A 17,612-nucleotide genomic window follows, 5' to 3' on the forward strand; every position below is an offset into this window, starting at 1 on the left:
TTCCGAGGACATCGCCCACAGGACCCACCAGATGCCTGGTCTCCAGTAACCGGTCCAGCGGAGCGCTATCCACAGCCCACTCCTGCGAGGGAACCCTCCCCATGTTCCGCCTGCGGAGAACAAGGCCACCGGTATGTGGACTGTCCACTGATGGATTGTTCATTCAGCAGAACCGTCGCCTCGGCTTTTACTGGGGAAAATTACAAGCCCTGGCTACTTCCAGCCCTGATTGGGGGAAAAACCGTCCAGGCCCTTGTAGATTCGGGCTCTGGGAAAACTCTGGTCCTCCCGGAACTGTTACCGCCCAACGTGTGTTCTTTTGACTCCCCATGGAGCATAGAATGTATACACGGCGATGTAAAGCGCTATCCGATGGCCAAAATCCGGCTACAGGTAAAAGGTCAGGAGGCTTACCTCGAAGTAGGAGTCGCTCCTTGGCTCCCTGCCCCCGTTGTGCTCGGTCGGGACTGGCCTTTCTTTTCGGACCTAATGGCCCCAGTCCTTCACGAGGAGCCTCCTTCTAGGGCTCAGGAGGACCCTGGCAAACTGTTCCCCTTCTCGGCAGACCTTTTTCCCAGTAGACCCCGGGTTCAAAAGACTCGGAAGCAAAGACGCTTGGACAAACAGGACTGGTTGCAGAAATCTGGGTCTCAAGGTGACCATTCTAGTAGTCAGAGGTCACAAGTGATGGCTGGGGATGGCCAAAGGGAGGGGGATATGGGCCCTGGAGATTTACCAGACCTGTATCTCCCTGACTTTCGCCAGAAGCAAAGGGAAGACCCAGTCCTTGCTAGACAGTATGACATGGTGGTGAAAATTGATGAACAGATTTTAGATGCACAGGGGGTGATAGTGTTCCCCCATTTTGAGCTATCAAATGATATCCTGTATAGGGTGAATAGGCAGACACAAACAGGAGAGGTCACCAGACAGATATTGGTTCCCAAGGCATTTGTTAAATCTGTGTTCACTCTAGCCCATACTGTCCTTTGGGGTGGTCACCTGGGCAGGGATAAAACATTGGACCGTATTTCATCCACCTGGCCAGGGATGCATAGTGATATTGCTAAGCTATGTGCAGCATGTCCGGAGTGCCAGCTAACTAGTCCAAAAGGACAAAAAACAGCCCCGTTTGTTCCTCTACCCTTGGTGTCAGTTCCCTTTGAGAGGATTGGGGTAGACTTGGTAGGACCTCTAGAACCTTCTGCGAAAGAACACAGGTTTATCCTTGTAATACAGAGGCGGCACATTTTATTTGAGTGCGGCTAGCTCCGCAAGCCTGGGGATGCCCCGGCATGCTAGCCGCACTCCCTCGGCGTGCCGCGCGTCATCGGGTGCCTGTGCCCCCTGCACGCGCGTCCAGGGCTCCCCGAGGGAGCCCTGGTGTCCCGCGATGTGGGGAACGGCGGCAGGGGGTTCCGGGGGACCCGGCGGACCCGGCGAGCGGAGGGAGAAAGCCCCGATCGTAGCGCACTCCTCCGCGGCTTTGGCGCGCGCCAGGCACATCCCGGCGCGCGCCTGGTTACTGCTGCGGCCGAGACCGGGCAAATGCTCAAATAAACTCGGCCGCAGCAGTAGTTGATTATGCGACAAGATATCCTGAGGCGTTCCCCCTGAGAACAGCAACGGCGAAGCAAGTAGCCAACAAGTTGTTGGAACTGTTCTCACGGGTTGGACTTCGCCATGTTATGTTGACAGACCAAGGTACAAATTTCATGGCTAAACTGATGCAGGATGTCTTAAAGTTACTAGAGGTCAAGTCTGTTCCGACATCGGTCTACCATCCACAGACTGACGGATTGGTGGAAAGATTTAACCGAACTCTAAAAGTGATGCTGAGGAAATTTGTAGATTCAGAGAAGAGAACCTGGGATGAACTTCTCCCTTTTCTGCTGTTTGCAGTGCGGGAAGTTCCCCAGGCCTCCACGGGATTCTCTCCATTTGAATTGCTCTATGGCCGCTAACCCCGGGGTATCCTAGACCTCCTAAAGGAGTACTGGGAGGAGCAGCAGTCCCCTTCTAAGAATACCCTGCAATATGTACTAGACCTTAGGAAGCGCCTAGATGTGGTCGGCCATTTTGCCAGGGAGAATCTTAGATCAACCCAGGACAGTCAGGAGAGACATTACAATCAGAATGCTCGCATGAGAGTGTTTCACCCAGGAGACCAGGTGATGTTATTGTTACCCAGTTGTGAGAGTAAACTCCTGGCCAAATGGCAGGGCCCATTCGAAGTGCTCCGCCGTACGGGTGATGTGGATTACGTGATCGCTCAACCAGGGTCCAGGAAGGGTAAACAAATTTACCATGTGAACTTGCTGAAACCCTGGAAGATGCAGCGGTCTCTATTCATCCACCCGGTGGAGGAGGAAACGGACTTGGGTCCTCAGCCTCCACGGGAGAACATCGTGAGTGACGATAAAATCCCAAGCGGTAAACAGTTGTCCTCTGAACAAAAAGGGGACTTGTTAGCAATAATTACTCAATTTCAGGATGTTTTTTCTGACTTACCAGGACAAACTAACTTAATTTCCCATGCAATCGAGACAGCACTTGGGGTAAAAGTACGTTCCCGTCCTTATAGGTTGCCTGAAAGTCGTAGGGCTCTGGTAGAGAAGGAGGTACAAGAAATGTTACACTTAGGAGTGATTAAGGAATCATGCCAGTGAGTGGTGTAGTCCACTAATTATGGTCCCTAAACCCGATGGGAAGGTAAGATTTTGTGTGGACCTCCGAAAGGTCAATGCGGTATCCAAGTTTGACGCATATCCGATGCCAAGGGTGGACGAATTAATTGACGCCCTTGGTAACGTGGAATATATATCCACGTTGGACTTGACAAAAGGATTAGGGTTAGGGTTACTCGGCCGCAGCAGTACAAAAGCAAATGGATTGTGTTATTATGTATGCACCGGAACACCTAATAAAATTACAGTTATATAAAAAAAAAAAAAATTTGCTAAATATTTTGCAAAGCAAATTTTAAGTTGTTTGCACAACTCTAATCAGTGTGGTACATATGGGAAGGGTCTGTGAGGGAGATTCACTAGGATCTGGTAAGGTCAGTTATAGAGGGAATCGAGCTACAATGCCCCTTATTTTAGTCTCCTTACAGGGAATCCCAGTCTGTGTGTTGGAAATCAGTATTTTGTTTTTTAGTTTACTGGTACAATACGCATTTTATCAGGGATTTGCATTGTGCGTCGACTACAAATGACTATTTTATGTTGCTGGTTACAGTGTCGGGGTCAGACTGGGAGATCCGGTAATGAAGCTGCACAATTTTATGAACTGTATAAAGAAGAAAAGAGTTTGCGTACAATCATGAATATTGGTATCGTTCAGCTCCACATCACAATGCAGGTGTGTATGTAAATGTCGTATATAGCTCAAGAAATGAATGTGGTGTTCACCTTTTTTTTATTTTATATATATATAAATATATATAAGCAATACGATACCGTTTGGAAACGAAATCAGCAGGCAGCACTCCAGAATTGAACAAACAAGTGTATTGAAAATAAACACAAAACCAACGTTTCGGTCCACGAATGGGACCTTTGTCAAGGTGGTGACAAAGGTGTACCGAAACGTTGGTTTTGTGTTTATTTTCAATACACTTGTTTGTTCAATTCTGGAGTGCTGCCTGCTGATTTCGTTTCCAAACGGTATCGTACTGCTTATTCTTCATTATAGGATCTGCACCCACACCAGTGACTATTATTACGGAGTGCTTTTTGTTCTTTTTCTATGTTATATATATATATATATATATATATATATATATATATATATATATATATATATATATATATATATATACTTATTTTGACAAAACAACCTACCAAATCCATGATGGATTAAAAAAACCATATATATTATTATTTCTATAAATTGCCAAATTTGAAATAATCGATGGCTTGTGAGCATGTGACTTGGGTATGTGACGATAGTTAATATACACAGCTATATAGCTGGCTCATTAATCTCCCCACAATGTCCCTAAAATTATCAATATCTTCCCTCAATCCAGCACAATATATATCTTAAATCACTGCCACCACCAAAGATCATTCCATGTTTTACTTGCAGAGTCTTTGGTCCATGTTTACTAGAAAAAAAATATGATTAACACACAAAAAATGTTTTGCAGCAAAATGTGTCCGACAATGCTGTAACTCTCTTCAAAAATGTGGAAAGTTCAATTAGGGATTAAAACAGAAAGTCTAAATATACCACATAACAATATCAGATTCCTCCAAGAGGTCATGGATTTGGAAATACAAGAATTCACGTGTCTTGTTGGCATGAAACACTCCTCTGTTGAATTCCAGATTCTTATCCCAAATACAGTGTTTTTTAATCCTATAAATTCCTGCGTAGAAAACTGAATAAACCCACTTTTTGGAGTGTGTCCTTAACTTCCCCTCATCACTCTCTAATTAAATTTTTAAGTACATTTAAAATACCCCTTTCTATATACATTGTTTCTCTAGTTCCTAACAGGATGGGACCTGTTTTATTGCATTCGAATTTTCCGCAGACGTAGAGATTAGTCTTGACAAAGGTACTCCTAATTTGGAGGAGCAAACAAATATCTGACCTTTGCACCCTCACAATCGTGAATTGTTTGGCATAATTTATTTTGTCCGATTTTAAATGTCTAAAATATATGCATTATTCTTGTGAATAATATCAGATCCACGATATCTTATATTTAGTAAATTTAGACAGACGTGGAATGTCTTCCTGGCCACACCCTTTTGCATTACCCAGATTGTCACGATGGACACCAACTTTATCAACACATTTATATTTCTGGGTACTTGATTGAACAGAACAAGCTGCAAAATAAATTGTGATTTATTTCCTTAATAGACAAACACACGACATCTGCAGAATACAGTTAAAACAACACTTACTGGAATAAGGGAATGAAATAAATTGTCCTTGGAATGAAAGAAATTGTCCTTTGCTTGCAAGCGCCAGAAATGCAACCTTGGTTTTAAAAGTCCTGTGGTTATGTTGTTATTAACCCCTTCACTCCTGGACCAGTTGCTGCTGTGCTGGAACAAAGTCTTGCATCTTTACATCATGGATTAAAATTCAGGAATCACACTGGGGATACCTGGGGAGCCACAGTTATAGACTGCCCAAAGCTATCTTTAACATGTGGATCCAATCCCCTCGTGGGAACAAAAAAACCCACGAATAGCCAAGTTACCCACAGTTCATAAGACCGGTCAAAAGGGCTGTCCGATGGGCAGGGCGCATGGGTCAGGTTGACGCCCATGCCACTTAGCATACCTGGGCTACACCCATACCTTGGCACCACTGAGTCTGATTTTTGACCCCATGGGGTCACTAGCCTGACATCTGTTGTGCATCAGTATGTCCGTTTTGTATACATTATGGGTCTGTGGGTCTTTTCATAACTGACACTCTTTTAGACAGGGAGATGCTAATTCAGCAATCCCTTTGAGGCTCTGTCATAAAAATACCCCCAGCTCAGTCACCCATATCACAGGTGGATGTCCAAGTAATTCCTGCTTGGACTTACAAAAAATAACTCCTGCCTTACATTTACAATCTGCAGTTCATACACACTTTATTAAAACGCCATGTACTATTCGTGTCATAACTGTAAAAATAATATGTACGTGCATGTATCGGTTCACTGTATTTGCACCTCAAAAATCAGGTTTCTGGGTGCTTTCGTTCTAGAATTAGTATTTCTCATTGAAATGCCAGCTGCTAGACTGCCATGTGTCGGTTAGAGGGTATGGCAAGCAATGCATTTTTTTCCTTTTAACCTCGCAGGCAGGGAATGGCCTGCAAATGGGGGATAAAAATGGCTGGGACAGGGCAAACACAGTAATGCATGGCAAATAAGTTTAACCCCTTCCTTCCCCGTCACACAGATCACTTGAGAAATTTATTTTAAGCGACATAAAAAAGGCTTATTTTGCTTATTTCCACTGTCAAACAGTTGTGGATCTATAGTGTTAATCGCCCCCCAATTCCAGATTAGGTTTGCTCTTAGATAACTCAGCTTCTAGCCTGACCCCCCCAATTGTTTCAAGTTAATAAACAGAAGAAATGTATTTTTAAGATGTAACTTGTAAGTCCAATTTACCTTTTCTTTTCCAAAGTGGTAGAATACTGAATATAAATAGAGCTTATCGTCACGGCTTGTGACTGGTTTTTGTTTTCTCAGTAATGATTATGGCTTTTGACATATGACAACCATGTTGTATCCAAAGTATCTATATACAGCTGAACCCCATTATAATGCAGTGCTGGGGGTTCACATAATGAGACCGCGTTATAACCGGGATCGCAAAATGGCTGCCGCGCGAGGACTTACCCGTCGTTAAGTTTGATAATAGAGTATATGACATCATACCAATCCTATGGGGCAGTGGTTGAGAAACCCTATTAGTGTATGAAGGGTCATGGGTTCGATTCCTGAATGGTGTGCTAAAATTATTAAAAAAATTATTTAAAAAAAACTTGGACGCAGCCTGAGGAAGCAGGGAGAGAGGAGAGAGCTGTAGATGCCAGTAAGTCCTTGCGTGGCAGCCATTTCTCAAACCCCGCCCCCCCCAAAAAACAGGGATGTTTTTAAATCGGGAGCCACACTCGGACCGCGTTATAAGCGAATCCGCGTTGTAGTGGATCGCTCTATAATGGGGTGGAGCTGTATTTCTTCACCTTTAGATAGCTTGGGCGATATTTATCAAGATGGTTGAAGGTAAGGCGAGTCTGACATGAAGAGTTTCTCAAAGTAGATTTAATTTCTTTAAGCAGAGTACACAATTATCCTTAATTCATTCTCATATTTTGCTATCGGCACCCAGGCTTTATCTTCTGTCAGCTCTTTTCTGTTATCTTCCTTCTGTGGTGTAGTATGTAGGGGCTGAGTGGTCTTGCTACTGTATTAGCAGAATTTTGGTTAGTCAGGTAATCATGTAGCAAACATCTTTGTATTTATGCAAAGTCAGTTTTGTGATGCACTGTTCTAACAAGTTGTGTGTATGTGTCTATACTTTTACAATACATAATAGTGGCATCAGCTATTATAGTATGTTAACACACTTTTGTATACATGCCTTAAAGAATATTTTAAACACATCACAAAATTGAAATAATACACTGGGAGAACAGTCCTTATGTCGTGCATTCTTATTCTTAGCGAGGAGGGAAAACCACTGCGAGTGAGCAGACTCTTTGCTATGAAGATGCGGCCCAGGGCCCAATCTTGATATGTTCTTAAATGCCTATGAAAACATAGTATGCCCAACAGTATGCCCAACCCTACCACCCAAGCCTCATTACAGCATTGCTAGAACTGGGTTTAGGCCAGCCTCTCCCTCCTGTGCCAACATGGTTTGCATATTCGGGCATATTTAAGCATTTTTCCCCTTAGGAACGCCTTGATCCTATCTAATTTAAGTATGTGCTATACTCGACGTTTGATCGCTGCTAACTCAGGGCTTTTTTCAGCATGCTGCAATACAGCATCTAGTGGCTAGGAGTATATATAACATTAGTTTGTAAGAGTGTTTGGGCATTTTTGGGGATGTCTGCCCAGTAAGTCTAGCCACGGTGTTGGGATCTACAGTTATGCCATTCCTTGAGTTTATCAGTTCAAATACCTGTCACCATAGAGACCGCAGCCTCGGAAACATAAGGGAGAGATACTGGCATTCATTACATGTAACCGAACTGGCGTGAGGTACCACCGGAAGAGCATTTTTATGATATGAATTTCCTTTTATATTCGTACATATAAAGCTAGTGGTTACTTCGTCCACTCCTCTATATCTAGGGCCTCACCCAGCTCATCCTCCCACTTCAGCATGTATACGTTTTTAGATTATAATCTATATCTAGGCGCATCTGATAAATAATCTTACCTAGGCCTTTGTCGAGGCTAGGTCCCCTCTTACCTCCCAGCCGGGAGGGGGATGGCTGCAGAGGTGCCCGGGTGCCGCTAGAGCTGCGGGTAGACCCAGCTAGGTGCAGGGAACCGCTCCTGTACTTCGGAGAGCAGTAGGCGGACATTTTTACTTTTGCGCACGAGTTGCAGCGGCCATTAGAGAGGCTCCGCACGGGACTACTTGTCCCAGATTCCTTCAGGAGATGAGGGCACATGGGGCTAGAGCAGCCAATAGGGCTCCTGAAGGAGTTCGATATATTTTGGCGCAAAGGAACTGCGTGCTCTGTCGGGAGCAGGATAGCAAGGGGTAAGGACGTGTTCAGGGTGCCAGTGGCCCCTGAACTAGGCCAGATATCCCGTGCAGGCCCCAGCTAGGCCGCTGAGCCCCTTTCAGTTTGTGGTGCTACAGGAAAGGCCCATAGTTAGGGAAGCTTCCCCAATAGTACACAGCAGTGTTAGTATGCTGGTGACAGGATTCCACGTGGTGAGCTGCAGCCTGCAGTCTGGGACCAGACCACAGGCCATCATAGACTTTAAGGGACACCCTCCAGCTGGAGTTCCCTCAAGAGGTGGATGCCTCTGGAAAGGGGAGAGAGAGATGATTCTGTAGAACGCGTCGTGGGCTCACAGTGCGGTTCTGTGGATCCACCATTGTCCTGATCTGGCCAGGAAAGGTACCCAAGTGCTACTCCACACACTCTTTGGGCCTTGTCTGTGGACACGAAGGTGGTTAGGTGCCCAGGCACACTCAGTACTTTAGGGGAGCCCTACCGGGGGTAGTGAACACTGTGTGGGTTATTGTATTGTGTTGGGGTATTGTATATGGTTATTGTTATTATATTATTAGCGTGTTAGTAAGCAGTTATCTTTTACCTGTGTGTGCATATTTCTAAATAGTATATTGGTGTAACGGGTGCTCACCACAAACAGGACGGGACTGCAAGGCTGAGGTGGGGATGTTTGAATACACCGACCAACAACTGCGCAACCGCGTTTGGATTTCACAGTCGTAGTTATGTAGCCGGGTCAGGGTAGGAGAGGTTAGGATGGTCGTGATACTCGACGTGGTCTGGGGTTGGAGAAGTCGGATGGTCGTAGTGCGTAGCCGGAGTCCAGGAATATAGAATGTCCAAATACAATCCGAGGTCAAGGGTCAGAGAAGGCAGAAGCCCAGGAACAAGCAAGGGTCAGGTACGATGAAAAGCAGCATACAGGAAACAAGGCAAGGTAAACAGCAGGTCACGATGTATGGTTATGCTCAGCCAATGTGGAGGAGGGCTGGCTGAGCATATGAGGGAGTGACAGCCAATAGTAGGGCGGCACCAGGCTGTGAGGGATGAATAATCAGACGTATTCTGTCCACTGGTAAGCAGGGGCAGAGTGTATCGCAGGTGTGGAGCAATTGGAGGTAATCGAGTTAACCTGTGCGTGTCCCTGGCAAAACAGCGTCGGCGTGTAGTTTCATGAGAGGGCTTCTCCGTGGCATCACGGGGGCGGGGCCTAAGTCCGATCCTTACAGCAACCCCCCTCCAGGGGTGACTTCCGGGCATCCTAGGAATGGCTTGGAGGGAAACCTGTGGTGGAAGGCCCGAATGAGCCTTGGGGCATGAAGTTGGTCCCAAGTTGGTCCCAGGAGATCCAGGAGTGCTCCTCAAGACTGAAGCCCCTCCAATGGACCAGGTATTGGAGTTTTCCTATGGATGACCTGGAGTCCAGGATGATCTGGACCTCAAATTCCATTTGGCCTTCAACCAGGAGAGGCTCGGGAGGAGACGTTGAAGCAGGGAACTGGTATCCTGGCTGAAGGGCTTGAGTAGGGAAGTATGGAAGACCGAAGGAATCCTCATCGATGCTGGCAACCGCAGCCAGTAGGATTGACCTCGATAACAGGAAATGAGCCAATAAACCTGGGTGCCAATTTTGCAGAAGGAACCTTCAGTCGAATATTTTTCGTGGACAGCCATACCTTTTGACCAGGAATGTAGGTTGGTGTCTCACGACTATGTCGGTCAGCCTGTTTCTTCTGCAACAAGACTGCCTTTCTGAGATTTTGTTGAATCCTTTCCCAAGAGGCTTGCATAATCCTATTATCTGCTGATGGTGCCCAGGATCTAAGCCCTGCGGTAGGGTGAGCCAATGGATGGAAACCGAAGTTGATAAAGAATGGTGAGTCTTGGGTCGACTCATTACGGAGATTGTTGTGGAAGAATTAGGCCCAAGGCAAGAGATCAGTCCAGTTGGGTATCCGAAGTGAAGCAACGGATGAACTGTTCAAGTGATTGGTTGGTCCGTTCTGTCTGACCATTAGTCTGAGGATGATAGCCAGAAGAGAAATCCCTAGTTGTTTGCAGAAGGCCCGCCAAAATTTAGATATAAATTGATATCCTGGATCCAACACAATAACTTGGGGAACCCCATGAAGACGGAAGATCTCCTTGACGAAAGTTTCCGATAATTTGAGGGTGTTGGGTAGGACCTTGAGGGGAAGGAAATTGGCCTGCTTGAAAACCGGTCGACTACTACCAGAATGGTATTCCTGCCTTTGGATACGGGTAATTCCATGATGAAATCCATGGAAAGATGCGTTAATGGGCGTTACGGAATCGGGAGGGGTTGCAGTAATCCTAATTGCCTGTTATGGAGAGTCTAGTTTTGGGCGCATGTCGGACATGTGGTGACAAATTTCTTTATGTCCTTATGTATCCCAGTCCACCAAAAGATCCATTCCTGTACCTGGGTGTTCAGAGCTTTTAGATGAGTGACCCCATTCCAGCACCTTTCTGTGATACGCTGGTGCGGTGTAGAGGCGTCCATCTGGAACCTCGAGACCCTCCAGAATATCAGACTGCGTGATGTCTTCTAAAGCATCAAAAGAGTTGGCAGAGATTATACAAGATGGTGGAAGTATGGTTTCTTCTCAGACCTCAGCCTTGTCTTCCACGAGAAATTGGCGAGAGAAAAAAAAAGTGACCATCCGTCTTGTCGTGACCCTAGGCGATGTGTACCTTCAATGTAGAGAAGATTCTTATTGTCTGTCAGAATAGTGACAGGATTTTCAGTGCCCTCGAGCAAATGTCTCCATTCCTCCAAGGCCATTTTGATGGCCAATAGTTCCCGGTTGCCAACGTCATAGTTCTGTTCAGCAGGCGAGAACTTCTTGGAAAAGAAGGCACAAGGGTGTAGTTTGGCTTGTGGACTCTTCCTTTGGGACGGCACTGCTCTGGCTCCGACATCAGAAGCGTCCACCTCAAGGGTAAAGGGTACCCCGGATCAGGATGCACGAGCACATGGGCGGATACAAAGGCTGTTTTCAACTTCTCTAAAGCGTGGATGGCTGCAGGAGGCCACAGTGATGGGTCGGCTCCTTTCTGTGCCAATGCTGTAATGGGCGCTATTACCGCCAAAAAGTTCTGTATGAACCTCCGGTAGTAATTGGCGAAGCCTAGGAACCGTTATATGGCTTTCAGGATTGTGGGAAGAGTCCAATCTACAACCACTTTCACTTTGGCTGAGTCCATGGCCAGGCCTGTGTCGGAGATGATGTAGCATAGAAAGGACGTCGTGGTCTGGTGAAACTAACACTTCTCCAATTTTGCAAATAGGCGATTCTCCCGCAGACATTGGAGTACTTGTTTGACATGGCCAGGATGCTCGTGTGCGGTCTTGGAGACGATAAGTATATAATCTAAGTAGACAATGACGTATTGATCGAGAAGATGCCTGAAAACTTTGTTGACAAAATCCTGGAATACCGCGGGGCGTTACAAAGTCCGAACGGCATGATAAGGTATTCGTAATGTCCATCCCGGGTTTTAAACGCTGTTTTCCAGTCATCACCCTGTCGAATTCTTACTAGGTTGTAAGCTACTAGTAAGTCTAGTTTGGTTAAAATGGTGGAACCCTGGAGTCTGTCAAAAAGTTAGTAATAAGGCTTAAAGGGTACCAGTTCTTGATTGTGATCTTATTAACACCCCGATGGTCTGAAAGATCCATCTTTTTTCTTAAAGAAAAAACTTGAACCTGCAGGGGACGAGGACTTCCAGATTAAACCCTTTGTAGATTGTCTTGGATGTATTCTTTCATGGCTTTGGTCTCTGGAAGTGACAATGGGTAGGAACAAGGATTGCAGGTAGGAAAAAGCAGGCACCAAATACACAGGATCAAAAAATAAAGGAAATCCAAAAGGAGCGTGTGCCCATTAAAAACATATTTAATGGATTCTTATAAAGATAATAACAGCAGCATTACGGGGTACAAAGCCTCCCCACCAACGCGTTTCGAGCGCAAGCTCTTTTTCAAGGTGACTAAAGGTACTCACCTAGCTGTTTTTGTAGTCCCCAGAAGCGCGCCAAAATCCATCAGCCATTCACTTCCTGAAACTCTCAGGAGCGACGTCGGCGTGATGACGTCAGCGCGCGACAGGGGGAATGCAAAAAAACCATACAAAAAATACAAACTTTATTGACAAATGAACAATAGACATTCGTAATGTTAAAAATACCACAAGAGTACCAGGTATGCCTTCCCATAGTAGAAAACCACTTCAATAAGAAAAATAACAAACAAATTATAGTGTTTTATCCCATCGGATAACACTCAAATGATTTCTCTAAGTAAAATAACCTACACTGGCGACACACTTTATTCGAGCTCGGCTAGTCCCACGAATTCGGGTATACCCGGGTGTATTGAAGTTTGTGACTGTTTTCTGCCCGAGTATATTGGGTTATTTTCTAGGCAGGGATTGAAGCATTTTATTCCCCCTGGCTGCAATACTGCACAGTATATATATATATACTGCATTACAATTCATGAATTTATGCCATCTGGTAGACACGCGAAGCATTGCAGCCTATTAAATCCTAATCATTATCATTTAACAAATCAGCCGCCCATCAGCCAGGCATGAACCCAGGCTGGGAAGGCAAATGCAACGGGGCTTGTCAGAGGTGAGGAGCGGCGCATTCCAGGTATCTGCCAGGTACATACTGGGTATTTGCTCGAATAAAGTGTGTCGGTGCAGTAGTAGACCATAGTAAGGGGTGATTACCTATAACATAGTTATAAAGCTATTAGTATACTAGGAAAGTCTATACGACAGAATAATTGTAACTTCAGACTTGTAACTTCAGACTTGTAACTTGTACAGATGCAGACAGATGTGCAAGAATTTCAGGAAAATTTCCTTCAGTCTTCGAAAAAGATGTATCCCATCAAATATTACATAAATCGATCATATTTCACAAGTATATAACATTTCACAAAAATAAGTCAATGTAGAAAAGGTGTCAAGTCCCAATCAGAGTTCAGGCCAAAGGGAATTCTAGTTTTTAATGTAAATATCCAATAAAGCTCGCGCTTATCTAGGAGTTCAACCCTGTTGCCACCTCTGATTGGCATTGGCACCTGCTCTATCCCCATATAGGTGAACGCATCAATACTACCCATTCTACAATTCGTAAAGTGTTGTGACACTGGGTGAATGGGATCTCCTTTTTTGATGAGTCTCATATGTTCCCTGATGCGTACCTTCAGGGCACGGGTAGTACGGCCCACGTATCGTTTACCACATCCGCAATTCAAAATATAAATTACGAATGTGGTGTCACAATTGATGAAGGACGCAACAGGGAATTCCCAACCAGTGACAAATGACCTAAATGATGGACTGGGTAACATGTATTTACATGAGATGCATTTAAGACATTTAAAGCTTCCCTTAGGTAACCGTCTGGAATCGTTTGATTTATTAGAAAAAAGGCTAAGGGAGACTGAATTAGCAATAGTTCTGGCCTTCTTAAACACAAACTGGGGACCTTCCGCAAATACACGTTTCAAGAGAGGATCTCCTGAAAGTATATCCCAGTGTTTTTTAATAACATGTTTTATCTGACCTATTTGAGTGTTGTATTGTGTAATAAATAAGGGTTGTTTGATAGCCCTAATATTATGAATGGGAGGCGTGTTTCTTTGTTTTTGTATTAGTTTTCCCTGGTAATTTTGTTTACTTCTTCCTTCATTTGACTGAAGGATCTGTTCCAATAATGAAGATTTCATCAAACAGTCAAATGAACTCCTTTTAAGGTTTAAAGATAGAGGTTACTCATCTACAGATTTGATGAATTCTTTGGAAGAAGTAAACAAAATTACCAGGGAAAAACTACTACAAAAACAAAGAAACACGCCTCCCATTCATAATATGAGGGCTATCAACCCCCCACATGCAATAACCTCCTCTTACACACATACAAGCACACAATAACCCCCTCACACACACAAGCACAACTCCTCCAACACACATAATATCCGCCCCCCCATACACAAAGCCCCCCACTCTCACACAAACCCCCCCCCCACACACAGCACCCACACACAACCTCTCCCACACACACAATAACACCCCCTCCCCTGCAGTCACACACGCACACACAATACCATCCTCCCCCCTCCCTCCCCCACACACACACACATACACTCTCACCCCTCCCATAGAATTTTACCAGGAGATTGATAGGGCTGCTCCTGTTCTGTATGGAAGCAATTGCAGACAGTGCTCATCCGTGCGGGCTCAAGGTTGGGCTGATGTTCAGGCAGGAAGAATTGAATCATATTAAGTTTTTAAAGCTCTGGACACTATGTTTTCACCTAGGAAGAAATGTTGGTCCCCCTAAAAGCTACCACTACAAATATTGAATCTGCTCAAAAGATGGCAAAAATAATGCTTCCTATGGGAAAATGGCAACCCTTCTTACACTATAGAAAGTAAAACTAAAAGAATATGATATCAATAAAGTGTTATGAAACATAATCAAAAATACTTTTTAGCTACACCAACATAGATTTCACTTTTATAAAGAAGGGGTCTATTATTGCAATATATATGAATAAGCAGTATAATACCTTTATCAAACTAAATTGGGACCTGAGGTTGCCAGTCTTGTTGATGTATTCTGTCTGCTGTTCTGTAAATAGCTTTGGTAATTCATTAAAGGGATCCAAGACAATATATATTGGAGCTGTAGTCACTTAGGTGACCCATGAGTTAATTGCAAGGTAAGGATTTACAAAGACTTTTGATGTTGCATTTATTTTGTTCAACATTTAAATGTGTTAAATGTCCGCATTATCACTTGTACATTTCATAAACCATTATTTTGTGTATTTTTCCATGTGAAGAGTCTAACACAAAGCCTACAGAATCTAAGATTATCTGCTGTTGAACATGCGCAAGAAATCCAGCACCAGTTTAAACATTATTTCCAATTACTTCTGAATCCTCTTCAAATGATGCAGACTAAGAACCAGTTTTTGCAAGGTAAGAGCATCTGCATACAGTATACATTTTTAAGATGCCATAACATAGATTGTAAGCTCTTCGGGGCAGGGATTTCCTTTCCCATTGTCTGATTTTTGCTGCACTTATTGTATTTTTAAAATTCCCTGTACACTACTGTATTCTTTGTGAAGCGCTGAGTACACTTTTGGTGCTATATAAATAAAGGCATACAATACAATACAAAATGTATTTTATTAGGCTAATGTTTTGGCTACCCTCTGGAGCCTTTATCAAGAGGTCTAGAGCTCTTGACAAAGGCTCCATAGGGTAGCTTAAAATAAATGTTTTTGCATATTTATGGTGTGCCTATCCCTTTGTTTATATATATAGGAAAGTAGATCCGCAGCACTCACAGGTTTAAAAAAATTGATTTTTATTCAAAAAGTCATCAGACAGTCAACAGACCCCCAGAGCAACGTACGTTTCAGACCCCTAGGTCTTTTCTCAAGCTCTGTCATCTACTTTCCTGCATACTTTTGGGATTAGTTGGTGTTCCCTGTCCAGCTGCGGACTATCGATGAGCATACTTTGTTTTTTTTATTTGTTTGATTGTGTTCATATGTGAAGGTGAAACGAAGGCGCAAACTAAATTAAGTGATTGTTAATTTATATAATTAGCCAAAATTAACACTTACAGAAACTCTAATAGTGCAGAAATAACCATGCAAAAGTGTATAGTGAAAATATAAAATATACAATATAAAGTCTGGACTCCCAGCTCAAACCCGTCTTCATTGGTTCCAAAACGTTAGAATTTGTTCATACATTCCAGGGGGAGCATGTGGGAGAGAAGACAAAACAATGTAAGTGCCGGTGTATAGTAAAACTATAGAGGGTATTGATTGTAGCTTGGCTCTATGTGCAGCCTACTCACAGGATACAAGTAGATAAAAGGCACTTAGAAAATGGGTCAGCGGCAGGTAGCTCTGGGGAGATTTGGCAATCTGTGTTCCCATCCAGTAACTCACAAAAGATGTTACCATTAAAAAGAGAGATGAGGAGAAACTACATAGCACAGATCAATTAAATTAAATGAAAATCTTTATGTAAACTATAAAGGATGCACTTACAATAGTGCTTTAAAAACAAGGCAATTCACACATAATCGTATAGCAGGTTAAACCACAGCACAGTCGCTCTTGCCGCCTCTTCACAGTCTGGTGACTGTAGCACTCAATTGGTTCTCGGCGGAGGTTGCTTCCCTGCTCTGTTGCGTCCGTCCGGGTCGTGACGTCACGTCCACTCTACTTCCCGCGAATGAATAGACGATACCGTTCTGCGACTAACAAAATGCTTTTATTTGTGCGTGCTTTCAAGATACACTGATCTCTACTTCTGGCGATGGTACATTGAATAAAGCTAGCAAGGTTAACTTAAAAACAGTGCATATAAGAATGTTATCTGTGACTGAAACCTAACACCCCCCTGTGTAGTATGCGATTTATGAACTGAAGTGTTAAATAGTCCCTGAATGTTAGTGATGTAAGAGTGTGTGTGTGTGTGTGTGTGTATGTAAATATAAATTGGTAAAGAGCCCACAGTGTATACAGCACTTTACAAAAGGTGTGTGTGGAGTGGGAGTGTATATCAATGGTGTGGGTAAGTGTGGAAATGTAAGAGGCTGTAGCATTACTAAAAGTGTGTGTAGATACTATATTGGTATATAGGGATGGAATTACATAGAGTATTTGTATGTGTTCGAGACAGCTGTGTATGCATACATATAGCGCAGTATGTATAGACATGGCCTTTAGCACTCATGGGAAGAGAATTCTCTCATGCCAGTAATGACTCATAAAACTTTGGTCTCGGTTTAGGCCATCGCTAAGTGTCCCAAGCAGTTGCATAAATTTGTATTCATGCAACCGTCTCTCTTTCAATGTTCTAAGATTACCTTTGAGTATGGCCACCTTCTGATTGTTCATTTTGAGTAACCTATGATTTGCAGATTACATTGTTATGTTTGTCACAAGTCCAGAAGATCTTCAGCAACAAATCTGAGAACTCACTGAAGCAAATAAGAAAGTGGGACTTCATTTGAATCTCAGCAAAACCAAAGGGATATTTATCAAATGGGTCAACTCTACATGTATAAAAATCAATGGCATAGAACTAGAAAAAGTCAAAGGCTATATCTACCTTGGCTGGCAAGAAAACCTTTTGAATGAAATCAATAGGAGAATGAAGATGGGATGGAGCTCATTTCGAAGAAACAAGACGACCTGTCAAGGGAACTTTCCGCAGCTCCTCAAGAAGAATGTTTTCGATCAGTGTATTCTGTGTGTGCTCGCATATGGATGTGAAACTTGGACCCTGAATATGAAAATAATTTAG

At 43.7% G+C, this 17,612-nt stretch overlaps 1 protein-coding gene across 5 annotated transcripts in view; it reads left to right on the forward strand.

Annotated features, from left to right (window-relative positions):
• KIF25 (kinesin family member 25) overlaps nucleotides 1–17,612 on the forward strand; it is a 205,931-nt gene that overhangs the window by 30,309 nt on the left and 158,010 nt on the right. For all 5 annotated transcript variants that reach the window (XM_075596912.1, XM_075596916.1, XM_075596915.1 and 2 more), the window contains exons 3-4: nucleotides 3,241–3,363; nucleotides 15,119–15,257. In XM_075596912.1, coding sequence (XP_075453027.1) covers nucleotides 3,241–3,363; nucleotides 15,119–15,257 — 262 coding nt within the window. The remainder of the gene's footprint in view (nucleotides 1–3,240; nucleotides 3,364–15,118; nucleotides 15,258–17,612) is intronic.

The sequence above is a fragment of the Ascaphus truei genome, chromosome 4, assembly GCF_040206685.1.
Source record: "Ascaphus truei isolate aAscTru1 chromosome 4, aAscTru1.hap1, whole genome shotgun sequence".
NCBI lineage: Eukaryota > Metazoa > Chordata > Amphibia > Anura > Ascaphidae > Ascaphus > Ascaphus truei.